The following is a 23,813-nucleotide window of genomic DNA, read 5'->3' as shown; positions in this document are numbered from 1 at the left end:
CCTTTGGAGATATACTCTGGAGTTTGAAAGCTGGAGCATGTTCATAGGTCATGATCTCAAATCAGATTCCAACCAACGGGTGGAAATAATGGGGGCATTTACCTTTGGCCGGAGGTTTACTGAAATATGTGGGCCTTCTTCAGATGTCAAAATGTTGTTATTAGGAAAGAATAAACATTGTGGCTCTAGATGGCAGAGTTAAGAGCAGTGGGCATGACAGGGCAAGTTTGGGATCAGTTGGAAAAAGATTTTGCCTTCCCAGAAAGCAGTTAGTCTTCATTTTTGAAGACAGTTCAGGGCACTCTATACATATTGAGCATAGCTCTAGGACACCAAGGATCACTCCTGGGTGAATGCCAGGGAGAGTGGTCAAGCTGCAGGCTGGAACAGGACCAGGTGACTTTCAAAGCCCCTTTCAACCCTGAGACATTGGCTACAAATCAGAAAGTATCCTCATTCACAGGTTTGTCCCCAGGGCAACAGTGGGCACTGCTCACCCTCAGTGTTCCTTCAGGGAAATGCCCACAAGGTGTTGAGGTTTGACTTCTCCCCAAAGATATGTTTCTGACAAAAGAAATTGGTCTTAATCTGTCCCTGTTAAAAATCCAAAGACACTTTTTGATTACACAAATGTTTATTATTCATAAAATCAAACATATTTGGAAAGACTACCCTCAGCTTCTCTGGGTGTCTGGGCTCAATGGCCACTGGGTCAGGGTAAGTGTTCTGTTCAGGGTCTGGCATGCTGCCCTCTGCTGCATGATGTGTCAAGAGTTGGTTGGCAAATGAAGAAGTCTCAGCCTCTTTCGACATAGCATCCTTGGGTCAGAATGTTGATTTGTAGTCTAATTACTCTCTTATCAGGATGATATGAAAATTTCTCTTCCAGCCAAAGCTTCAAGATTTCTGTTGAGGCTTGTGAATGAGTTTTATTATAGGCATCCTAGTTGGCAGGAAAAAGTGTCCCTTTCCCAGCTTCCCACAGGATGTGAGCTCTACAACAAAAGGGTTTTCATGGTATTCTTACTGTTGCTTGATAGAAAAACATATCTTAGCTGAGACAGATATTCCCTGGTCTTCTTTACTAGGTTCAGAAGATGGGGCAGAGCCAAGGGATCTGTGTAACCGGTACCTAGGTGATTCTCTGACCAATCAAACTTGAGAAACACCAGTCTAGAAAGTAAAGAAAGACCACTGAGCCCCAGCAGACCCCTTCATGCTGATGTATTTGTCTGGTTAGAGGTATGATAAGGTTGGCATAGTACATACATCTAAAAATGTCCAGAGAAAAGGGTAGAAAGAGGAACCCCAGGCTGGTCTCATCCTCTGAATAAGAAATATTGACTGAAAAGCACTGGGAACTAGGAGATAGAAGTCTAAAAGCCTGGCTGAGGTTCCCACCCACACCCCTATCCATTGCCAAGGTTGTGCAAGCAGGGCCTGGAGTCTCTAGCTTTTTGGCCTCTGCTCTCATTCTTCAGTGTCTTCAGGGATCAGGATCACTGCCCACCAGACTCAGCAGGGCATTCTTGTAGTCACCGCTGGTGTCATCCTGAAGGCAGAAGTCACAGGAGAATTAAAAGGGGGATGTTCGTGACTTGATCTGGCTCCTCAAGAGCACCCACTATTTATTATTACTAGAAGTTGTTCTCCTTGGGTGGGACCCAGCCCTTCAGGTGTTCCTATACCACAGGATCCCTACCTTTCTTCTTTCCTTGTTCTTCATTTCAGACTACTCCTTTGTATCTCGTTTTTTTATTTTCTTACTAATTACATGGGACATGGTTGTGAAAAAATGAATCACAGAAACAGTGTGCTCTTAAATTTAAAAAGTGTGTGGGTGACTTTCTTACCCCATCAATTGCCCTGGGGCTCTTTCTCAGGTTTCACTCAGGCACTTGAACCAATCACTCACTCAACTCTATTATTTTTTCAACACCTGCTATTGCAGTTCAGGGAGGCAAGTGTTACGTTTTGAATCTGAAATACCCACCAAAAGTTTGTGTTGAAGGCTTGGTCTCCAATCCAGCCATGTTCAGAGGCGGATCTTTTAGAAAATGATTGGATGATGAGGGCTCTGACCTCATCAGTGGATTAATCCATTGATAGATTAATAATTTGATGATATTATTAGGAGTTAGTGGAAACTGTAGTAGGTGAGGGCTTATTGGAGGAAGTAGGTCACTGGGGGTACACTGGGGGTACTTCTTGTCTCTTTCTCCTTCTCTCTCTGCTTCCAAGATCCATGAGGGAAGCAGCTTTGCTCCACCATATCCCCTCTTCCCTGATGCTCTGCCTCAACCACAGGCCCACAGAAACAGAGCCAGTGAACCATGGACTGCAACACCTAAAATCATGAGTTGAAATAAATCTTCCCTCCTGTAGGTTGTTATGCTCAGGTATTTGATCACAGCAATTAAAAGCTGACAAGTTCACCAAGATTGAAAGCAGGGTGCTATAACGGGAGGCTGTGCCATGGGGTGGAGAGATTTCAGACATGAACCTTGGCTGTGTCATCATCCACTGACTGTCCCTTAACCTCTATGAGACATTCTCTCCTCTATAAAATGCCATTGATGTTGGCAGGCATCTTGCTGAGATGTAGTAAGGAGTGAATGGTAGGAAGGAGTTGAGCCTGCCTGCTCAGCAACCAGCTCATGTAAGGATCAGAGTTCCTTTTGCTATAAGAGGGATCCCACAGATTCAATTACTCTACTTCTTAGCCACTTGTTGGTCTCAATAGGACTGGCTAGTCAAGGATCTGCATGTAGAGCCAGGGGAACAGGCAAGGGCAAACCATCCACTTCCCTTTTTCTGTGGTTGAGGACACTGGGACCAAGAGAGGGTGATAGACTCCTCCAAGGTCATGTGGTAGGTAGTGGGTAGGACTGGAGCTAATTCTGTTTCTCTCTGAAGCAGCTTAAATCTCATAGGAATTATCTAGTCCTTGATAGTTTAGGAAAATTTACTGAGAATCTTATTGATCTAAAGAAAATGTTTGGTCAGTGCATTAACAACTCCATCTGAATTTTTCTTAAGCGACAACATTAGAAAACAAAAATCAAAATCTATTGCTGGATAAACAGCTGCACTTTTGTCTCAAATCATTAGTTCGCTAAGTTTTCATATCTACCATGGGGTCTACATCTTAGGTTGAAGTGATCATTTTACCTAACAGAGTTTTTGTTCTTTGGAAATGAACTGTGTCTCTATCTAAATAGAATGCTGAGAAGGAATAGAAATATTTCCAGTGGCATAAGTAGCCATGTGTGGTTGAGAGAATTCATGACAATCTGCTTGAACTGCCTGTGGGTGACATAGTAGCAGCCCAGGCTGGTTTGTGCTTAGCCCTTCTGTCTCCTGACAAGGTTGCCTGGGAAGTCTAAAACAAAACAAAACAAAGAATAATTCCAGTCCTTCCCTACTGGATGCCTGCATGCTTCTCCATTCTGAAACACCGTAAAGCAGAAGCGTTTTATTTAAACATACATTCATCTCAGCAGGGAATAGATTCCAAGGTCTTCCTCTCACCATGGGTACAAAAATCTACAGATGCTAAAGTCTCTTATATAAAATGGTGCAGTATTTGCATATAACCTGCACTCATCCTTTCAAATACTCATGTAATCATCTCTAGATTACTTATAGTATCTAATATAAGTAGAATGTCAATAATTGTTTTACTGTATCATTTAGGGAATAATGGCAAGAAAAAAAATGCCTGTACATATTCAATGCAGATGCAATTTTTTTCAAATATTTTTGATTCTCTGTGATTGAATTCACAGACACAGAACTTGGGATGTGGAATCCAAAGAGACCTAGGACAAATTGTATTGTTATCTATGTATTTGCCAGAAAATATAGTAGCAACCAACCTTTGTAGAAGAGCTTGTGACTTCACTTAGTAGCCAATGAAAACTTGGACACATGTGTGATGATTTGACTTATGTTAATGAAATTGCCAGGGTCTCAATTTGCATTGATTGCCAGATGAGCTATTTTTCTCAAATTTATAGCTGTGGAACAATCACTCTACATTTGAAGACTCTAGAACCTTCACTAATCAAAATCTGGTTAAGCAATTCTCCGAAGCCTGTCCAATTTATTTCCCTGAAACCTTTCTGCCAGGACTACTTAAATCTAGACTGAGTAGGGCCCCCTTTCCTATGTCTATGTCACAAACTGGAGTTAAAATTGGAAACTCATGACTTACCATGATCATGCTGCTGAGGGTCTTGCCATACATTTTCTTGAATTGACTCTTGATAAGATTTAAATCAATTTCACTCCTGGAAACAATGTTCCTTATCAGGGTCCCATCGAGTGTCCCTGCTCCCTGGATGAGACAGCAGCAGTCAACCATCATTTCTCATCTTTCCTGTCCACCTCAATAGTCATGGACAAAGCTCAATCTCTTTTCACTCACTGCTCAGGCCTCTTTCCTTTTTAGAAGCCAAATTGCATTAGGTGTTTAATTTGCCACATTAGATTCTAGACACAAAAATTCATAGCTCCAGAAAGAATACTTCTTCCTAGAGAAGCAGCACTTCAAAATTGACTTATCTGGCCATTTCATAAACAGGATTTTCCCACACTTTCATACCTGACCAGTCTCATTTCAGAGGAAGTTACCTGGGAATCCCATGCCCTTTCTAATTTCTGGGGGCTTCAGATTTCTGGCATGGCTCTTACTTCAGGTGGTGTCAACAACCATATATCAGAAAAGGAGGGCACTGACATTATTCTTGGAGAATTAAGTTAACTCTCTTCCCATTAGGTTCCAGACACCAGAAAATGTTTTGAGTGGCTTGGGCAACTGTTTTTGTGACTAGGGTAGCCTTCTGGACAAAAGGCAAGTTATCACAGGTAGAAGTGTGCTATGTGTGGCAATTTTCCTATGAACTTGACCATGGAAAGGGTGCCTTCATTCCTGCAATTCTTATCTGTGACCTTTAGTAGCAAATCTGCTTTCATGGAGACCATGTGGTACAATGAAAACAACAACAACAAAAAATGAACCTGCTTGAGTTCAAGTCACAGTCTGCCACTTTGCAACTGGGTGATCTTGAATGGGAGCTTCAGTTGCACAAATCTCTAGGAATGCAATTATGACACAGGTCTCCCAGAATGATAAATGTTCAGTACCTTGGACACCTAAGCATGTACCTGTTCAAATTTCCCTGTAGGAGATGTGACTTTCCTACTCTAGACTCAGTTTTCCCTGACAACTAAAATCTTTCTGATGTATAAAAAATGATAATAAAAGTAACCCCAGTGGTGAAGACAGTGGTGGCTCTGAGCTCCCTGGTGGTCCAGTTGGTGCCACATATGACTGATTGTAAGGGAGTCAGTAGACCCAATGGTTACCTTCATGGCATAGTGGAGTCTCTCTGCAAAGTAGCTGTGCAGGTTTTGGGTGCATTTCACTGTCAAACAGAAAAGCTCTGTTAGCATCTCAAAGTTGTAGGCAGTACTGCACACGCCTTCATTTTAATTACGCTTTGCCTCAGGTCTTAAAGGTTAGCATTGCAAGTCTTGCACCTTTCTTTGTGCCCTACCTAATTAATATCCTCTGACAGGGAATAGTGGAGGTGTGCAGGGCCCCACTGTGGTGGACACTTCCTGTTCATTTCTCCTTAAAGACTGACTCACTTTCATGGCACAGATGAATCAGGGATGTCAAGTAACAAAGTCACACTGCACCATTGAGGCAGGGTTTAAACACTTGCCTACATCCCTCAAAGCTTTATGCCAGGGGGTGAGGCTGGGAAGGGCGACTGGGGCACTAGGCATAGCTCCAAAGGCCCAGAGCAGACAGGCAAAAAAGGGGGAAGTGAAATCCAAGGGGCATCTAAGATAAAAGCTAGATAAGCCAAGGGCACCTTAGACCCAGACTGTCCCTGGGCTCTCACCCAGACATGGCACCATCAAGAATCTAGCTACTCAGCTCTACAGAGGCATCACAGCATGGTGGCCATGACCTTAGAGAGCTCTATCAGCAGGACCCCTGCATTTTTAATTCCCATGTGATGAATTACTCGGCCCATAGGACTAAGGCACCAGGGGCACCTGGTTGAGAGAGCATACCCCTTCCTTGTAGCCAGGACTGCTGAAGAAGTGTGGGCTTTGAGGAATGTAAGCACATGTTTAAACCCTACCTGACTATATTGCTAATATCCCTGACTCATCTGTGATGTGAAAGTGAGTGAGGCTTTAGGAGAAATGAATGGCCTATGTTGGAGCATCTAGGTACACCCACTACCCCAATCTCAGCAACACTGTCAGCCCTTAAGTCCTTTATCACCAGGTTCATAGCTGGCTGGGGAGTCTCAGTAAACATTTACCAGAGAGACATGAATGAGGAAGGAGCACTCTGGCTGTTGGGAGGCAACCTAGTGTGGAGATGAGTGCCCTAGCCCAGGAGCCCTGACCTCAGTTCCATTGTGTGAGGTGCAGAGGAGAGGGCCCTCTGCCTTGGCCACAGCTCTCTACTCTGCAATGACTTTCTATTGTGATCTCAGCTCTGGATCTTAAAATGGGCTCTGGAATGGGTCCTGCTAAGTGGACCTGACTTCCTGCTGTGGAGAAGGTTCTCAACACTCCTGGCGTTGGACTACCAACCCTTTGTTGGCAAATCACATGCCATCATTTCTGCAACTGGCAACTAAGACAGGGGCCTGGGCCCCTGGTTCAGGTCCAGAAGGGTAGATTTGTTCAAGGCCTCACAACCAGAAACAGAATTCTCCCTGTGTATGTGTGTGTACACACACGAAACACAATCTCTCAAACACACTGTCACACAACTGCACACACTCATGCATATACTCACATTCTTGCATATACATGCACACATCCACACACACACACACACATTATCTTTCAAACACATCCCCACAGACATGCACATACTCATGCACACATTCTCACCCACAACTTAAGCACATCCACACACATTTACATTTACACCAACATAATCACACTCATGCTCTTTCTTTAACATATAGTCACATGCTTACACATGTATATACACCCTCATATGGCACTGGATGTCATATAGACAGCACTGAGAATATTCCTTGGCAGGACAGACACACTGAGACTCTAGGGGTGGGACAATCCCAGGGTACAGGCTGAGAGCGTGAGAGGACTCATGAAGGTGAATATGGGGTCCTATTTATTGTTTTGCCTCCCTGGGCCCTTTGCCCTTTGCCCTTTGGTGTTGTCCCATAGATGAGCCTATGGACCTATGTGCATCTGAGCACTGTGCCCCAGTTCTTACCCACGGTGAGCATGGCCTCCTCCAATGAGCCATGGGTCTCGCTCTTGATGCTGTCCTCAATGCTCTTATTGGCAATTTTCTCATACTCTTCAAAAACTATGGAGAGAGGGCTCCATTTAAGGAACTCACAGATTATAGACTATACATCAAAGAGCCCACCCTCATCTCCCTCTGGGTTACCAGGGAATCCAAGGCTTTGTTGCTCTCCCCGCAACTTGACAAAGCTGTACACTGGATGTGAACCACAGAAGGAGAAGCCCTGAAGCCAGGGCCAGGGCAGCTCCCATGCCTGGCGTTGCCTCCCTCTACCCCCATACCTCTCATCAGGTGAGTGGCACTGCGTGTGCACAAGATGGTGATGAATTTCATCTCATCAGTCCCAAGAATCTTCTCTCCTGCTTCATACAGATCCTAGCATTTGGAAACCCAGAACAAGCCCACAAAGAAGAAAACAGAGTTAAGGGACAGAATCCCAGAGCCCCAGAGCTGGGGCTGATGGTCAGACCCTGTTCGCTTGCCAAGGCCACCATCTTTGCATGACTGTTTTTTTGAAAGGGAGTTCACTATACTGTCCTTCTTTTATCCCAATAGCTCTGGCTTAAAATCTTTCTTCCACACTAAGACTGAAGGTACTTTAGGAAATGCAAACCCTTCCCCTGCCACTGGGCAGCATTGAGCACTGAGTGCCCCACTGGTAGGCAGACACAGGGAGACAAGGTTTATGAGCTTGTCCTGGTAGGACAGAGCTTCAGCCCACACCCAGTAATACAAGTTACTCTTCTTTCTTCTCCCCAGTGTCTCTACTTTCCTCCTCAGACACCAGAGGGCAGAAGTGAGCTGGGCAGGTCCCAAGCTATGTCAAATAATGCCCCATGGGAAAATGTGCCAGGTGTGGTACTCAAGTAAGCTCTCCAAGACCAGATGGTAGGGGACAGACAGCCTCACCTGTGCATCTTGAAGAGCCAGTCCTGGGTCCACAAAGCCACTCACATCATCCCTGCTCCCCTAGAACACAGAGGAGAGCTCTGTAAGGCAGGATGGCAACCAGTACAGCTGGATCTGAAGGGACAATGGGGCTTAAAGGACAGGAAGGGCTCTGCAGCTTTTTGGCCATGGACATTCAGAAAGCCAATTATTCTCTCCAAACCCTGGATTTCTCATTTGTATAATAGGAAAGAATCACTGCCTTGTAGGGTTGGGCATTCAGAGAGCTAGGCAAAGAGCCTGGCATGGGACCTAGATGAAGGATCTGATTATGACAGGGTGCTCACCTCTCATTTTCAAGGTGCCTTCACCAGGATGAGTCAGGAGGGGCACAGGGGCTCTGTAATCAGGCCCCTCCACCATGCAGAGATGCAGCTAATGTACACAAGCATCTAGGTTGTCCCATGGCCTTGCCCAGACCCCAGTGGCTCTACTTGAGGGCTGCTCCCTGGGGTGAGCTGTGGGGATCCCTAAGCCATGGGGACCCAAGAACCTGCTGATACCTGCAGGAGGCACACCAGGATCCGTTCCAGGTAGCCGCTCGTGTCTGCTTGGATGTCTTCCTCTAGGCTGGATCCATAGTCTGCAGGGAAATATGACAAGAAGGCATGAACCCAGGGTCCACTCAGGGCCTGATTTTCTCCTTCCAGCCCTGTTTCTCACACCTCTCCCCATTAAAGTCTTCTGGGAAGAATGAGTTCTTGGCATAGGACCTGAATATAATGTCCAAGTGGCAGAGTCACCTGTGTGTTCAGAGCTGGAAGTAACATAAATGCCCAACCAAGCTTAAATCACAGAGATGGACAAGGTGAAATAGCCAGGCCAGGACCTGCTGATACAGCTTCACTTCATCACCAAGTTTGGCAAAGCAAAACTTTCAAACTGGCTCCACAACATGGAGGCCTGTCTGGTCTCTGCTTTTCTTGTACCCCACAGACTACCCAGGATAGGTGATCAATAGACCACACCCCATTACAATGAGGCAAGCAGATGATCTTCCACTGTTCCCTGGGTCAGCCTGTGCACAGCCAGGAAAGAACCACCACATCTATTGTTGAAGCAGATTGTGGTAACAGTGCTCAAGGGGCAGTTTGGTGAGGCTGGTGCTTCTCCCCGCATGAGCCCTTGAGATCAGATCTCAACCATGTAGGTGCTTAGCTACACCTACATGTAGAAAAGCCCCCCCAAAGTCCTTTGCACCATGTTCCAGTACACCGTCAACCCTCATTACCTGCCCAGCCACCAAAACTTGTGTCATTTCCGTGTGAGCACCACCCACCCGAACCCATCTTTGCAGGTGTCTTACCCTCCTCATATGCTTTCATTATCTCCTGCAGCTGGTGTTTGGTCCGAGAGGCCAGGATCTCAATGATGACTCCCTCTTTGGTTCCTAAGCCCTGGGTACAGAAACATTTGTGTGCTGAAATGTTCTACCCATGGCCTCCAAGTGTCCATACCAGTTTTTCTCCAGTTACCTGAGCTTCAGGAAGCACCAGCTACCACTCTCTTCACTTTAATGGGGCCTCTTTTGGAGGCTGTTACTGGGGGAAACCTCATATTTGTACTCAGTGATGGATACTGGGGGCAAGCTGTCCCAACTCTCCCTCCTTAACTGGGTGGTCTCATATAGGTGGCCTCACCTGCTGAACCTAAGCATCTTTACCTGTAAACAGGGAAGATAAACTTCCCCCATCCTGAAGGAAGGATTAGAAATCATCAGTGTAAAATGCCTGACACGGATATATAAAGAACTTGAAAACCTTAATACCAAAAAAAAAAAAAAAAAAAACCCAATCAATAAATGGGCTAAGGAGTTCAACAGACACTTCTTAGAAGAAGATAAATATTTGATCAACAAATATATAAAAAAATGTTCAGCATTTCTAATAATGAGAGAAATGCAAATCAAAACTACTAAGATTTCATCTCATATCAGTCAGAATGGCAATCATCAAGAATACAGACAACAATAAATGTTGGCACAAATGTGGGAAAAGGCACACTCATATATTGCTGGTAGGACTGCAAATTGGTGCAGCCAATATGGAAAGCAGTATGGAGATTCCTTAGAAAACTGGGAGTGGAACCACCATTTGACCCAGCTATCCCACTCCTTGGTCTATACCCAAAGGACTTAAAATCAGCATACTATAGTAACACAGCCACATCAATGTTTATAGCAGCTCAATTCACAATAGCTAAACAATGGAACCAACCTAGATACCCTTCAGTAGATGAATGAGTAAAGAAACTGTGGTATAAATACATAATGGAATATTACCCAGCATTAAAAGAGAATAAAATTATGGCATTTGCAGGTAAATGGATGGAGTTGGGGAACATCATGCTAAGCAAAAAACCAAAGCCCATATGTTCTCTCTGATAAGTGGATGGTGATCCAAAACAGGGAGTGGGGAGCCATGGGAAAAATAGAGGAACTTTGATTGAGCAAAGGGGAGGGATGGTGGGTAGGGTGCATGGGGGTAGGAAAGATGGTGGAATGAGATAGGTACATTACCCTAGGTACATATAAGACTCCACATAGGGTGCGATGCTACATTGTATACAACCAAAGAAATGAAAAGTTGTGTTGAAATTGTATACAATGAATCAAAATGCATTTTGCTGTCATATATATTTAATTAAATTTTTTTAAAAAGTCCCTGGCACCAACCAGGCAGTGAGCATCCTGTCAGTGGAAATGATCATTATCACTGGGGCCCTTACACCTCCTAACCTGCCAAAATAAAATGTGTAGTGAGGCGTTTAAAGTGAACCCCAGGAACTATTTGTGGGACTGCAAAACTTGCTTTCTAATTCCACTCCAGGTCTGATCCCATTTTGAGAAGTACTGAGTTGGGCCCCATCATGGCCAGTCAATCCCTATGCTGGGCGGCTGTCTGAGCAGCAAACTCACTGGGCTCAGCTCAATGAGGTGGTCATTCCACATGGTGGCTCAGAGAAATTACCTGAATGGCATCATGCAGCTCCTTGGCCTCGTATCTGTATGGTGGATACATGAGGGCCACAATGAGTCTCTCAAACTTGCCACTCAGTTCTGACTTCAAGGTTTCAGTGAGATCCTAAAGCAGACACAAAGAAAGGAGATTATATCTGTCCTCCGGGCCTGGGGGAGTACAGGCAACAGGGTGGCATCTGGGCCCAGGGGCTAGGCCTAGATTCTCTTGTGGGCTCTGCCATGTGTTGGCTGGGGTCTCTTGGGTCAGTTTGTTAACCTGTCTAAGCATCAGCATCCTGACCTGTTGAAAAGAGATAATGGAATCCTGCTTCATACCATTGCTTATGGTGTGATGGAGAGATAGGTGAGTTAACTCAGCACTAAGCCTAGTGATGATCACATCATAAACTCAGAATAGAACAAAACAGCCATTGCTTACCAGACTGCAAGCTCTGAGGGTGGAAGCAGTGCTGCTTTTATCACCATTAAATGGCTGTTACTTGTCTCACAGGCATGAAAGAAAGAAGAAAGGGTCTTATCTGACATGTGTTTCTTTCTAAGGGTACATGTCTCTACAAGGAACTACAAGGCCACACCCAGCTAATGGCATAGGAACAACAGAAAGACCAAGGGCTTTGTGAGACCTGAATTTAAATCACAATCCTGTTGCTTACAGATACTAGAACCCTGAGTATTATTAGTATCTCTGAATGTTAGTTTCTCCAAAGTTTGAATGCAAAGAATAATGCACAGCTCTGAAGATTTAAGGGAAAGGACTTATAGAACTGCATGCTGATTTCTCCAAGGGAATATTTGGACTTTATTACTGATCTTCCTGGGTTAAATCACCAACAGTTTGGGCCAATGGAGACTTGTAGGCCACCGTGTCTATGAATGCATTTATTCCTTTTGGAGTACACCTCCAATTGTCTGGTTCCATCCTAGTGGCAGAAGAGGTGGAATCCCACTGCGGTACCTAGGTGGCCAAAAGTATGGGAGCAGTGCATGTAGTTCCAATGTAAGAAGAAGGAGCCTGAGCCATGAAACAGAAGGAAGTTAGGCCTGCACTGTGGGTCATGAGAGAGTGGTAACCTCAGGGAGCAAAACCTGGAGTCAGGAAACAACTCCAAGCAACATGAGCAACTGTGAGAAATGCATTGGAGAGAAGGTGGGAGAAGAAATGGGATCAGACTATAGAAGACCAACACCAGATTGGGGCTGGACAACTATAAATAACTTTTCCAGATAAAATAGATGTCCGTTCAAACTTATATTTAATATAAGACTGTCCTGTGTGTCCATATTTCTAGTAAGCTGGCTCCCAAAAAAGGGACTCATTCAGAATGGAGCCACTTCCCAGGCTGCAGGCCCCAGCCCTCCCTTTACCTTGCCAAACTGAGCCTTGAAGGACTTGGAGATCTGCTGCCGCTGGGCATTGCTTCTCTTGGTGAGCACATCGATGATGGCCTGCTCGTTGGTCCCTGTAGGTACACAGCATGAAAACCCCTACTACCTCCTGGGGACCAAGAGAATGCTGGGGTCAGGGGAAAACAACTGCTTGGTGGCTGAGCTGTGGGGACATACCACCTGGGTAGTGCCAAATGCTCTGATGATTTTCATGGAGTAAAGACAAGTTGAAAAGCCACCTCTTCATTATCCACCTTCCACCCACACAAAGAATGTAGCTTAGGCCCAGCCTTACAGGGATAGAATCTGAGGACCAGATGGCTCTGGACCTCCTCCCTGGAACTTAGGATCTTGGTTAAGTGTGATCTCCATCCCTTCCCCACTCCTCATATTGGTCCTAGTGGGAGAAGGTCACAACTGAGTATCCAGACCACTGGATCTAAGACCCCATACAGCAACTCATGGACCTTGTGTCACTGGACAAGCAGGCTTCCCTCTCAGGGCCTTTGATTTCTCATCTGGGAAGTGAGGTTACAGTAAAGAAGTTGGCAGAAAGCAGAGGATGTTATGTGACAAAGCTTCAGGGCCTTGGTTGAGAATGCTAGTTCATAATGCCCCAGTTCACCAGGCAGAGCCATGTAAGGAGTGAATCCTTTCTGGGATGAGACCAGGGCTTATCCTCTAACTGGGCCATCCAAATGGGCCTTTCCCACTCACAGTCATGATGAGAGTGGCATTGGAACAATGCTGGAGATAAGGAGGAAGCCAACTCCATGGCCAGCCATCCCAGTATGCTCCTACAGTACCCAGGTGGCCAAAGGCAAGGGGGCAGTGCACACAGATCCAATGGGGAACAACTACAGAACACACATGATTGATGCCCGTGGGTTCAGCTCCACTGAACTCCCATCCACTGCCCACATCAGGCCCAGTGCCAACATCATCTCATCCAAAATTAAAAGTCATACAGATTTCTTTGGGCCATTTTATAGGTGAGAAAACTCAGATTGCACAAGAGCACACAACAAATGGCCTCCCCTTTCCCCCATTATTCAGGGAGAAACACCTGTCCTCTTCTTCTTTGGTCTTGGTAGGTGGGTTGGTGCTGACCACTACTGGGGAAGCCAGCATCTGTGTGATTCTTTGCAGTCAGTCACTCTCAGAGTATCATGGGGAACCCTATATCCCTGGTTGTCCCCTGGCATCAGCTTTTCAGGGCTGTGAGTGCAGAAGCAAAGATCCAGAGAGGCCCAGCCTTCCAGTGGCAAAGCCATGGATGCCCACTCACCAATTCCCTTCATGGCTTTGTAGAGGATCTCCGCATCCGGGTCTGGGTTGAAGTGGGGGCTGCCCTTCACCGTGACACCCTCCTGTTCCATCTGCAAGAGTGCCAAGACTGCTTAGAAGCAGGCAGATCTAGGGAGGGCAGTGCAGACTCCTGGCCCACACAGTAGCCTGCCCTGGTATGAGGAGCACTTTTCCTGGACACTGTGAATAGCTTGGACCTTGCAGGTTAGCAGCTGAGCCCTCCAGCTCCTTGTCCAACAGGCCGGAGCAACAAAAAACAGAGATTTCAGGGAGAAGCCACAAAAATTCTCCCATTCCCATCTGTACCATTTAAGAACAGGCAGCAAGCCCTGCCATCCTCAGCTCCCTCCACCCCATCCCCAGGCAGCAGAATGAAAAATGAGTGCATAACGTTTTCTGAAGGGCCCTGAGTATAGTTCAGCAGTAGAGTGCTTGCCAAGCTTGTGTGAAGCCTTGGGTTCAATCCCCAGTAACACACACACACACACACACACACACACACACACACGTTTCTGATAATCCTTGAATCCCTGGTACTGCAAAAAAAAAAAAAAAAAAGAGAGAGAGAGAAAAAGCCTTCTGAAGCTGAATAGCTGCCCTGAGAGTACAGACATGGCTGGGTGGATGGGGAGCTGGGCATGGTTTTGTGGTTCAAATGGCTTGAGCTTAGCCTGCACTTTCCTGATGAATGGGAACTTGACAGGAATTTAGAGGGCTAGGGGCCCTGCTGAGATTGTGACAGCTCAGAATATTTGCAAATCCCCAGTATTCTTGAGGATCAGAGGATTTGGTTTAGAAAGTACTACAGGGTGAGTGAGGATTGTGAAATAGATAAACAAAGTACCTGGGCCCTAGGCTTGAAAACCTCTAATCCAAGGCTTGACTGAGGGCTCTTTAGATATGTGTCTTGCATAATTCCTCAGATACTTAAGAGATGGAGAACCCCTCTTAAGTAGGCGTTTTCTGGGAGGAATGCTAAAGAGTGAGGGATATTGGAGATAGGCATTGAATCTGAAGGACCTTAAGAGATTCTTCAAATGGAAAGGAGTTCAATTAGTTTCATCTTCCACTTACCTGACCACCTACCTCTTTCATCATCGCCCATCTGACCACATTCCTCCATTCTCTAATCAGTCACCCAAATACTATATCTATCTACTTTTCCTTCTTTCCATACCTTACTGCTCCACTCTTCCATCCATTCATCCAACTTACTTTTTCTCTCTTTCTTTCCTTCCTGCTTCCCTCCCTCCATTGGTCCTTCTATCCACCCTTTTATATAAACCCTGGGTTAGATCCTGAAAACACAGTGTAGATTTCCACCCCAATATATCTGTAAGGTTATTTCTTTTGAGTAAAAGATGATTTTTGCCTGAATATCAAATGGCGATGACAAATCTGTCTTGTTTCTTAGCACCATATTTTACAACAGAAATTGTTGACCTTTAATTTGGGTGGAAAGTCCATCTGGAAGGCCACTGTGGTCCCAGATGTGGCTCAACTGTGCGCATACATACATTGTGTCCCTGGCTTTTGGAGCTGCATTCTGTTGTTAGGAGTTTGTGACTAGAGAGTTCCTGTTTCCAGTGATTTGGATTTCATGCTTAGATCACTGTCTTCCCCAACAGTCACATTTAGTCGGTATTAATGTCCCTCTCTCTTTATAGGAGAGAAAACTAGGCTCAGTTACTCAGATAATGAGCAGAGGGACTGGGACTTTACCCATGGCCTGACTCAGAAGCAGAGCTCTGTTTACTTCTCTCACTCTATTCATGACTCAACCTTTCCCAGACACTGGGTTTTCTTGGGACACTTCACTAAAGAAGGCCTCACCCACAGGAATGCAGGTCGTCTGGGACCTTGGGGGACACTGAACATTCTGTTTCCAGTTCTGCCTGCTGCCCCCAAGTTGGCATCCAAGAGTTTATGACTTAGTAGGCTGTGTGACCCAATCACCAGGGAAATAGGGTTGGGGAGCATTATTTGTTATTAACTCCCCGGCTCTGGTTTTGCCACATTGAGAGCTGAGCCATGCTTCCCACAATATAGTTTTAGAAAAACAGGCGCAATGTTCTGGGACTCAGAGACTGCACATCACCTGGAATGGAGCTCTGGAGTTCAGTCTCTCTACAGATTTGCTTCAAGCTCCTGCTGGGACCACCCAGGTCCACACGGGTACCTTTCCACAAGGTGACTCATAGCCTATGGCTACATCTGTTTCACACTCTTTGAAGGGCCCAAGAGGGCTGCCACGCTTTTCCTTACCCCATCTTGAAGATTTCCACTGAAACTGGCACACAGAAATGTCTTTCCAAGAAAGGCACAAATCAATCTTAACCCCCTAAGTCAGACATCACACCAAAAAACAAGGGCCACACCCTAAAAATGGGGCCTGGAGAAGAGCCTCACATGGCAGACAGTGGGATCCAGGTCCATTTCCAACCCACCCAGGGCCCTCAGTTCACTCAAAGCTACATCCCTCCAAAGCCAAGCTCTCCACTTTTCCATACCCTTTACATACTAATCCCTCCCCAAGAAAAGTCTGCTGGATTCCTCCCAGTGCGGACCCAAGTGCACACCCTGCTCAGGTTCACACAGGAAGTTCAGCATGGAACCCCTACCACAGCAGGGGTTCTTTCTCTGAACTCTCCCCACCTCTACTTCCCTGTTGCATTTCAAGGTGTCTTTATCTGTCCATCTCCCCCACTCTGTTCCTGTCCCTGTGGTGGCTCCTCTAGAGTTGGGCAGTGTGTTCTCAGCTTCCTCCCAGGGCTTGACTCAGCAGGTGACCAAGTGTAGTCTGAGCTGATATCAGAATCAGAGATTCTGCCTTTATGTTGTCTGGGACCCCCAAGTGCCCAACACCCAACACCATGCAGGAAGCCACTTGCCCTGCTCAACCCCACTTACCCAAGCTTTCCACCAGGCCATCTTGATCCCCTTTCCCAGGGAGAGATGAGACACTGTTTAGGCTGCACTCAGACTGGACACGTCTGTCTTCCGCTACACACTGACCCTCAGGCAGCTCTGATGATGGGTGTGGTGGTGTAAGGAGGCTCCGCCCAGCTCCACCCCTGTTCTCCTCCTCTCCCCTCTGAGCTCGGCTTGGCTCTGGGCCCTTCCTGTGGCTCCCAGGCCCCACCCAGGCACTGCCCAGGCTTGCCCTAGAGAATCACACTATTCATTGTAGACTGGAAATTCTGAACCAGTCTTTGAAAGTCCACTTGGCAAACACAGCTATAGCTTTCTCCAGGTTTTGCTAAACCTAGATCTTATTAAAATGCATACACACACACACACACACACACACACACACACCCCACCACCACCACCACCACCATGAGTCTCTTCCATTTACTGGACAGTTTCAATTTATCCATAGAGTAATGGGGGGCTCAGCAAAGGATAAAAGGATACTGCAGCCTCCATTCATTGGGGTGTTGCTTTGTCTAGACACCTCTTTAATCACTCTGATTACTGGCTCCTTGAATCCTTGTCTTAGTTCTAAGAAGTAAGTCTAACTTCTGGTTGCTAATAATTTGTTCAAATGGTACAAAGATAATTTTTTCAAATGGTACATCTGTGAGAAACAGTCATAATCACCAGGATTCTTGGACTTGTAGCATCCTGTTCTCCACTGGGACCCCCAAAACACTGGCTGTCAAGAGAAGGGGGAATCAGTCTAGGAGGAGGTTTGTTTTGCCTCTCTGGGGTTTGCCTACCCAGTGACTTCTACCTAGAATGTTCTCTCAGTACCTCTCTGCCCATACTACCCTTTAACTTACCTAGATCCTATCCATCCTTTAGCATAAACACCCTGCCTTGGGGACCAATCCTACAAACCAGGAAGGCTCTCATAGGGCTCCCATAAACCCCACAGTTCTAGGCCCTGAGTGAAACACAGCTTGATGTTGAGTTTTTTAAATTCAGTGAATCCTCCCATGTAACAGCTAAGAATTGGCCTTTAAAGAAATGCCCAGGTTCATGACCCCAGGTCCAGTGCTCTTTGCTCCACACACATGGATTTCTCAGGCTATTTCTTCTGGTGGTGTGTAGAGACAGAGCTGGGTCAGCAAGCAGACTGGAGGGGGCATGGAAACTGCAGAGTCGTAATGCATACAGCACTGTGAGATGTCATCAAAAGAGGAAGACTGCAGCTGCCTCTCGCCCTGTGGATTGATAGAGGGCTCATTCCAGGCCTTTGAATGCCCAGACTCCCCTGCCTCCTTGGAGCACAGTTGGTGGGGACCCAGGACCCTGGCTGGCATTCTCAGGAGCTCAGCCACTCTGCCTGCATGCCCACTGGGCCATGTGTGTGGGTGTTTGAGGGCAGTTACTCTGGGATGGATCTCCTTTGGGAGAGTCTGACCAAAGTCCAGTTATGCTGGTGATTGAGATGGGCTCCCTTGAGGAGCAACAGTGTGGAGAGTCCTGTGGCGAGCCCAGAGAGAAATGCCATCCCTTGAGACTTGGACTGTCGCCAGGTCAGGATGAAGGAAAAATGACAGATGGCCCTGCCCTCTGAGGTCCACTGGGACCACTGACACAGGAGAGTACTAGGCCTGTGTGGCCTTCTCCCACCAGTACTCACATCCCCTTTTCAGGCCCCTTCCTGATCAGCACCTACAGTCAGGAACTCCCCCTTCTTCTCCCTTACCTGACTATGGGAGACCCAGAATCCATCATCCTTCTTTCCAGTCTCTCTTCTGCCAACCTCATTGGTGTCCCCAGGACACCTTTCTGGGCCAGTCCTTCTTCTTTTCCACATCTGTAGATCTGACCTTGATGGCTCTTTGGGATCACCTGGGCACATTTTCCAAACTCTGGCTCAGAAGCCAGAGGCCCCTCAATCCTCCACTCCTTTGGGGACCCCTGGGTTCAACTGCTGGTATTATCTATCAAGTTCCCTGTCACCACCAGCTTCTGGCCTGTTGTCTCCATCCACCCTGGAACCCCTCACCCATATGCTTGTGCCACATTCTGCCTTGTGCCTTTACCCCCCCTCTAATTGGGCTTTCCTCTCTTCTGCATGGGCCCTGGGGACCTGGTAGTTCTGATCATGGGTCTCTTTCCCACCTGTAGTGATCCTCTTCCCTCAGGATACCAAGATGACCAGGACCACCTGATGTCACTGAGTCAGATCAGGAGAGGGTGCTAAAGCCCTGCTGATCTTTCTCTGTGCCCTCATGAGTGAGGTCTAACCCTGGAGTTGAATGAGAATAAAATAGAATAGATAGTAAATGACCAGGCAGTCAGGATAATGGGTCCCATTTAACCACACCTGGAGGCTAAGGGGCAGACATAGTTAATGAGCACCATCAAGGACCATTTCAAATGTAAAATATATTGAGGCTTACCTGTGGGAACACCTCCAGCCAAGTCCTTTTTCCCAGAGGTAGAAAAGGAGTGAACCCATGTGGAAGTTAAAGGAAGAAATGTGAGGATGAACCTGGATGAAAAGAAAGACAACAGCCTTATCAAAATGGGTTGTTCAGCTGTCAGGACCCTTCTTACATGGCAGGAGTTCCATCTTTTCTTGCTTAAGTAAATCCTGCTCTACTTATTCTTCCCCTCTGTAACTGTCCATGGATTTTATTCTTCAAAATTTGTGAGACAAGAACCCAAAAGAAATTGGTGAAGCAGAGAATCTAGTCTCATCTCAAAACTCCACTTTCAGAGACATAGAGAACTTGGGAAACTTTATAAGCACTCTGTTTTGGGTCTTCTAGGAAGAATTCATTGTACCCTGAGCTTCCATATTCTGGCCACAAAAGACGATGAGGATGGAAGAAGTTGGCTCAGTGCTAGATGATGCTTAGGATGTAGCCTGCATAAGTTTCTGTGGGTTCCCAGATCACACTACACATGCCACTCACATTCCAAAGAGTGCTGGTCTGTGCTGTATTCCAGATGCTGAACTGCATGTGTAGTGCTGGCTGTGCAGAGGGAAACACTTTTTGAGCAAAAGAAATGGGGTCTTCTCTAGACTTGAACCTGAGATGTTGGAGAAGGGTAGTATGAGAAAGAAATCTTCCCCTGGGCCCTGTTCATCATCAGAGCAAGCTAAGGAGGTGGGGAGAGGCAGCAAGGTGAAAGAGGGGTAGGGAGCTTTGGTGTAGTTCTCTTATACAGATGAAGTGTGTGTGCATGGGACTGGAGCCTGTGCATGGCATCCAGCCTGTGCCTCACATATAGAATATGCCCAGCTCACTCCAAACACCATATATATGTCAGAGAGAAGGAGGGAGATGCCTGCAAGGCTTGTGGCATGAGAGGGTGTGGTCTGTTCCAGTGGATGATGGCTGTAGACTCAGGAAAGAAACAAGCAGGTGGGGCTGGAGATACTAGGTAGGCTTGTGGTAGACAAAGGATGTCTGAGATAAGACTGAGCACATTGAAGAGGTACTGAAGGGTTCCCCCCAGGTGTCTTCCCATGGCCTATCCAAGTGGTGGAAGGTACAGCTTACAACACATCCATCCATCCATGAGAACTCAGAGCAGGGTGCTTAGACAGTTTCCCCAATTCCTTATGATTCCGGGACTGGTCCTCACTCTGAACTTGGTTTTTGTCAGTGTAGTAAGAAGTGAGGCAATGGGAGATCTTTCCATCTTCTAAGGTCTTCTTCATTTTCTTTCTTTAGTGTTCTATAGTTTTCATACCAGAGGTCTTTCACCTCTTTTGTTGATTCTCAGGTATTTTAATTTTTTTGAGGTTATTGTGAATGGGATAGTTTTCCTAATTTCTCTTTCAGAGGATTCATCACTGATGTATAGAAATGCATTTAACTTATGGGTATTGATTGTATCTTCTGCTACTTTGCTACATTCATAATTAATTCTAGAAGTTTTCTGGTGGAGTTTTCAGATCCTCTAAGTATAGAATCATGTTGTCATCAAATAATGATAGTATGAGTTCTTCTTTTCCTATCCGTACCCCTTTAATTTCTTTAATTTGTCTAATTGCTCTGGCTAGAGTTTCAAGGGCAATGTTAAATAGAAGTGGTAAAAGAGGGCATCCCTGTCTTGTCCAAGTGTTTAGAGGGAACTGATGAACTCAGCCTAATTCCATTTTAAGATTGGGAGCCATCTTGTCACAAAGTCATGAAAAGTTCATTTCTATTTTACTATAAATTACTGTGATTTCTAAACTTGCTTGAAATGCCTGCCCATGACTTTAACTTACCCATGCCTGGTTTTCCCTGACCAGATAATAACCCTCTCTGAAACCTTAGTAGTGCTTCATAAATTCTCGCTTTCCCTGATCAGACAACAACATTAGAGTTGACCAGACAACTCTAATGGTGCTGTAATACCAGATTCATGGGACCCCAGTACACCTCCGGGAGCCGAACCCAATGTAATCACACAAGAGTCTTTATTGCAAGCTCTGAGCCTGGACTCACAACCTTTTCTGATGCAGTGGTCCCAGGGAGTGAGTCCTGGTCCTTTGTTCAGTGAGATTTTATAGGTTTGGGGGGGGGTACTCTATGCGTCACAACATCACACAGCAAATCATTTCTGCGGGAAAGTCAAACAACAACTCTTAACATTGATTAGTGTATTCACTGGTGGGAACAAATTGGGTAGGGGTGATTGGTTAGTACAAGAAGAGGATTCCTCTGAACTGATTGGTTTAAGCCACGAGGGGTGTAAGCGCTAAACTACATGGTTTCCTAATATGTTATCAACCACCATAAACTACTGGGGTTCATCTGGCATCCCAGGTATTTTTCCTGTCTCATGCTGATTGGTGGTTCCTAGGGGGTTGTTATGGGTCCTCACCTAGCCTGACTGAGTCAGGGACACCTGGGGCCACAGATCTCTCCTGTTATTTGCAGACAAACAACTCAGCAGGGTGGGTATGTGCTTAGGAGTTGCTCTGTGAGTTTTTCCAGTGACAAGGATCACGCCTCCTTTCTTGGACAGGCTTTGCTCTGAGGTAGAGGCTGGTTTCTCAAAAATGGAGTCATGCCTTGTAAATTCTGATGTTGGGATCTAAATTTACCCCTCAAGTGCTGAAACATTTAAACCATTAAACTACTTCCTGCCTTTGTATTATGCTTGTCAAAATCCTGTTATCTGTAGGTTCTCAAGACATCCCTACTTTTTGCAACTTTTTTGTGTTATAAAACTGCGCTCCTAGAGAGCTGGAGTACTGTTTTCTAACCCAAGGATTTGGGGAGAGACAGTCCCAGCTGGTAGAAATTACAAGCTTGCTTTAATTTGATTTAAAATTGGAGTCAATGGTCTTTTTTTTTTCCTGTTAAACCCTTTGCGTCGTGGTTTAACAGGAATGCTTTCAAATTTTTCTCCATTTAGAATGATATTGGCCTTATAGATGAATGGATAAAGAAACTGTGGTATATATACACAATGGAATATTACTCAGCATTAAAAGAGAATCAAATTATGGCATTTGCAGGTAAATGGATGGATTTGGAGAATATCATGCTGAGCAAAGCAAGCGAATCCCAAAAAACCAAAAGTTGAATGTTCGAATAATCTATAACAGGGAGGGTGAAGGCATGGGAAAAAATAGAAAAAAAAATGGTTACATGTATGACTGCACATATGGTGTGACATTACATCATGTCCAACCATAGAAATGTAAAGTTATGCTGCAAATGTGTACAATGAATCAAAACGCATTCTGCTGTCATATATAACCAATTAAAATTAATAAATACATTTTTTTTAAAAAAAGAGGTGAGGCAAGATATTGGAAGTGGAGTGAAGTAGTGATGGAAGCAGTTGGCAGAGGTTAGAAATAGTCCCTGTAGTATAAATGACAGAGGTTCATCCTAATTCTGGCAAGAAAATAAGCCACCTGGGGCAACAGACTTCCTTGGAATCCTTGCCACATGTTTGTGCCACATTTTGCCTTGTGCCTGTCTCTCTCTCCTGATTAACCTTTCCTCTCTTCTGCATGGGCACTGGGGCACTTGGCAGGTATGAATGTCTGTCTCTTTCCCATCTAGAGTGATCCTCTTCCCCAGGTGACATCACTGAGTTAGACAAGGAGAAGGTGCTAAAACCTTACCAATCCTTCTCTGTGTCCTTCTGGGTGAGATCTAACTCTGGAGTCACACAGAAATTGGGAGACTTTCTAAGTACTGTTTTGGGTCCCCAAGGCAGAATTCATTGTACTCTGAATTTCCACACTTAGGACACACACACACACACACACACACACACACACACAAAATGAGGATAGTAGAAGCTGGCTCAGTGCCAGGTGATGCTTAGTACCCAGCCTTAATGAGCTCTAAATGGTTCTCATATCCCACTACACATGTCACTCACATTCCAAAGAGTGCAGGGCTGTGCTGCATTCCAGATGCTGAACTGCATGTGCAGTGCTGCCTGTGCAGAGGGAAGGACTGAATGCTTTTTGAGCAAAGGGCAGGGGGCTGCTCTATTCTTGAACCTGGGGTGCTGGGGAAGGCTTCTGTGAGAAAGAAATCTCCCTGTGTCCCCTGCTCATCACAAGAGCTAGCTAAGGAGGGGCAGAGAGGCAGCAAGGTGAAAGAGAGGCAGGGAGCTTTGGTGTAGTGTTTTTGCACAGATGAAGTGTGCAAAGTGACAGAGTGTGTGTGCATGGGGCTGGAGCCTGTGTATGGCACCCAGTTTGTGCCTCACTTGTAGATACTCAGCTCCCTCTAAGCCATAAAAGTTTCAGAGAGAAGAAGGGAGATGCAAGCACCGGCTTGTGGCATGAGAGGGTGTGGTCTGCTCCAGTGGATGATGGCTGTGGACTCAGGAAAGAGAGGAGCAGGAGGGGCTGGAGATGCAGTGTGAAGCTTGTGGTGGACAAAAGATTCTGAGATTAGCCTGGGCATATGGAAGAGGAACTGAGGGGTTCCTCCCATGTGT

General features: G+C 45.9%; 1 protein-coding gene across 1 annotated transcript; it reads right to left on the bottom strand.

Moving 5' to 3' along the window:
• Nucleotides 1-617: 617 nt before the first annotated feature.
• LOC114102422 (annexin A8) lies at nucleotides 618-16,946 on the bottom strand. The gene is made up of 12 exons (XM_027947897.3): nucleotides 16,851-16,946; nucleotides 13,921-14,011; nucleotides 12,612-12,706; nucleotides 11,236-11,349; nucleotides 9,573-9,663; nucleotides 8,770-8,849; nucleotides 8,228-8,287; nucleotides 7,600-7,693; nucleotides 7,283-7,378; nucleotides 5,371-5,429; nucleotides 4,217-4,339; nucleotides 618-1,552 (listed from the first exon to the last, which is right to left on the bottom strand). Exons 1-12 carry the CDS (start codon nucleotides 16,869-16,871, stop codon nucleotides 1,487-1,489), a joined length of 990 nt encoding a protein of 329 aa, XP_027803698.1. The 5' UTR covers nucleotides 16,872-16,946; the 3' UTR covers nucleotides 618-1,486.
• Nucleotides 16,947-23,813: the final 6,867 nt, after the last annotated feature.

The sequence above is a fragment of the Marmota flaviventris genome, chromosome 4, assembly GCF_047511675.1.
Source record: "Marmota flaviventris isolate mMarFla1 chromosome 4, mMarFla1.hap1, whole genome shotgun sequence".
Lineage (NCBI taxonomy): Eukaryota > Metazoa > Chordata > Mammalia > Rodentia > Sciuridae > Marmota > Marmota flaviventris.
This window is presented reverse-complemented; position numbering and strand designations above follow the sequence as displayed.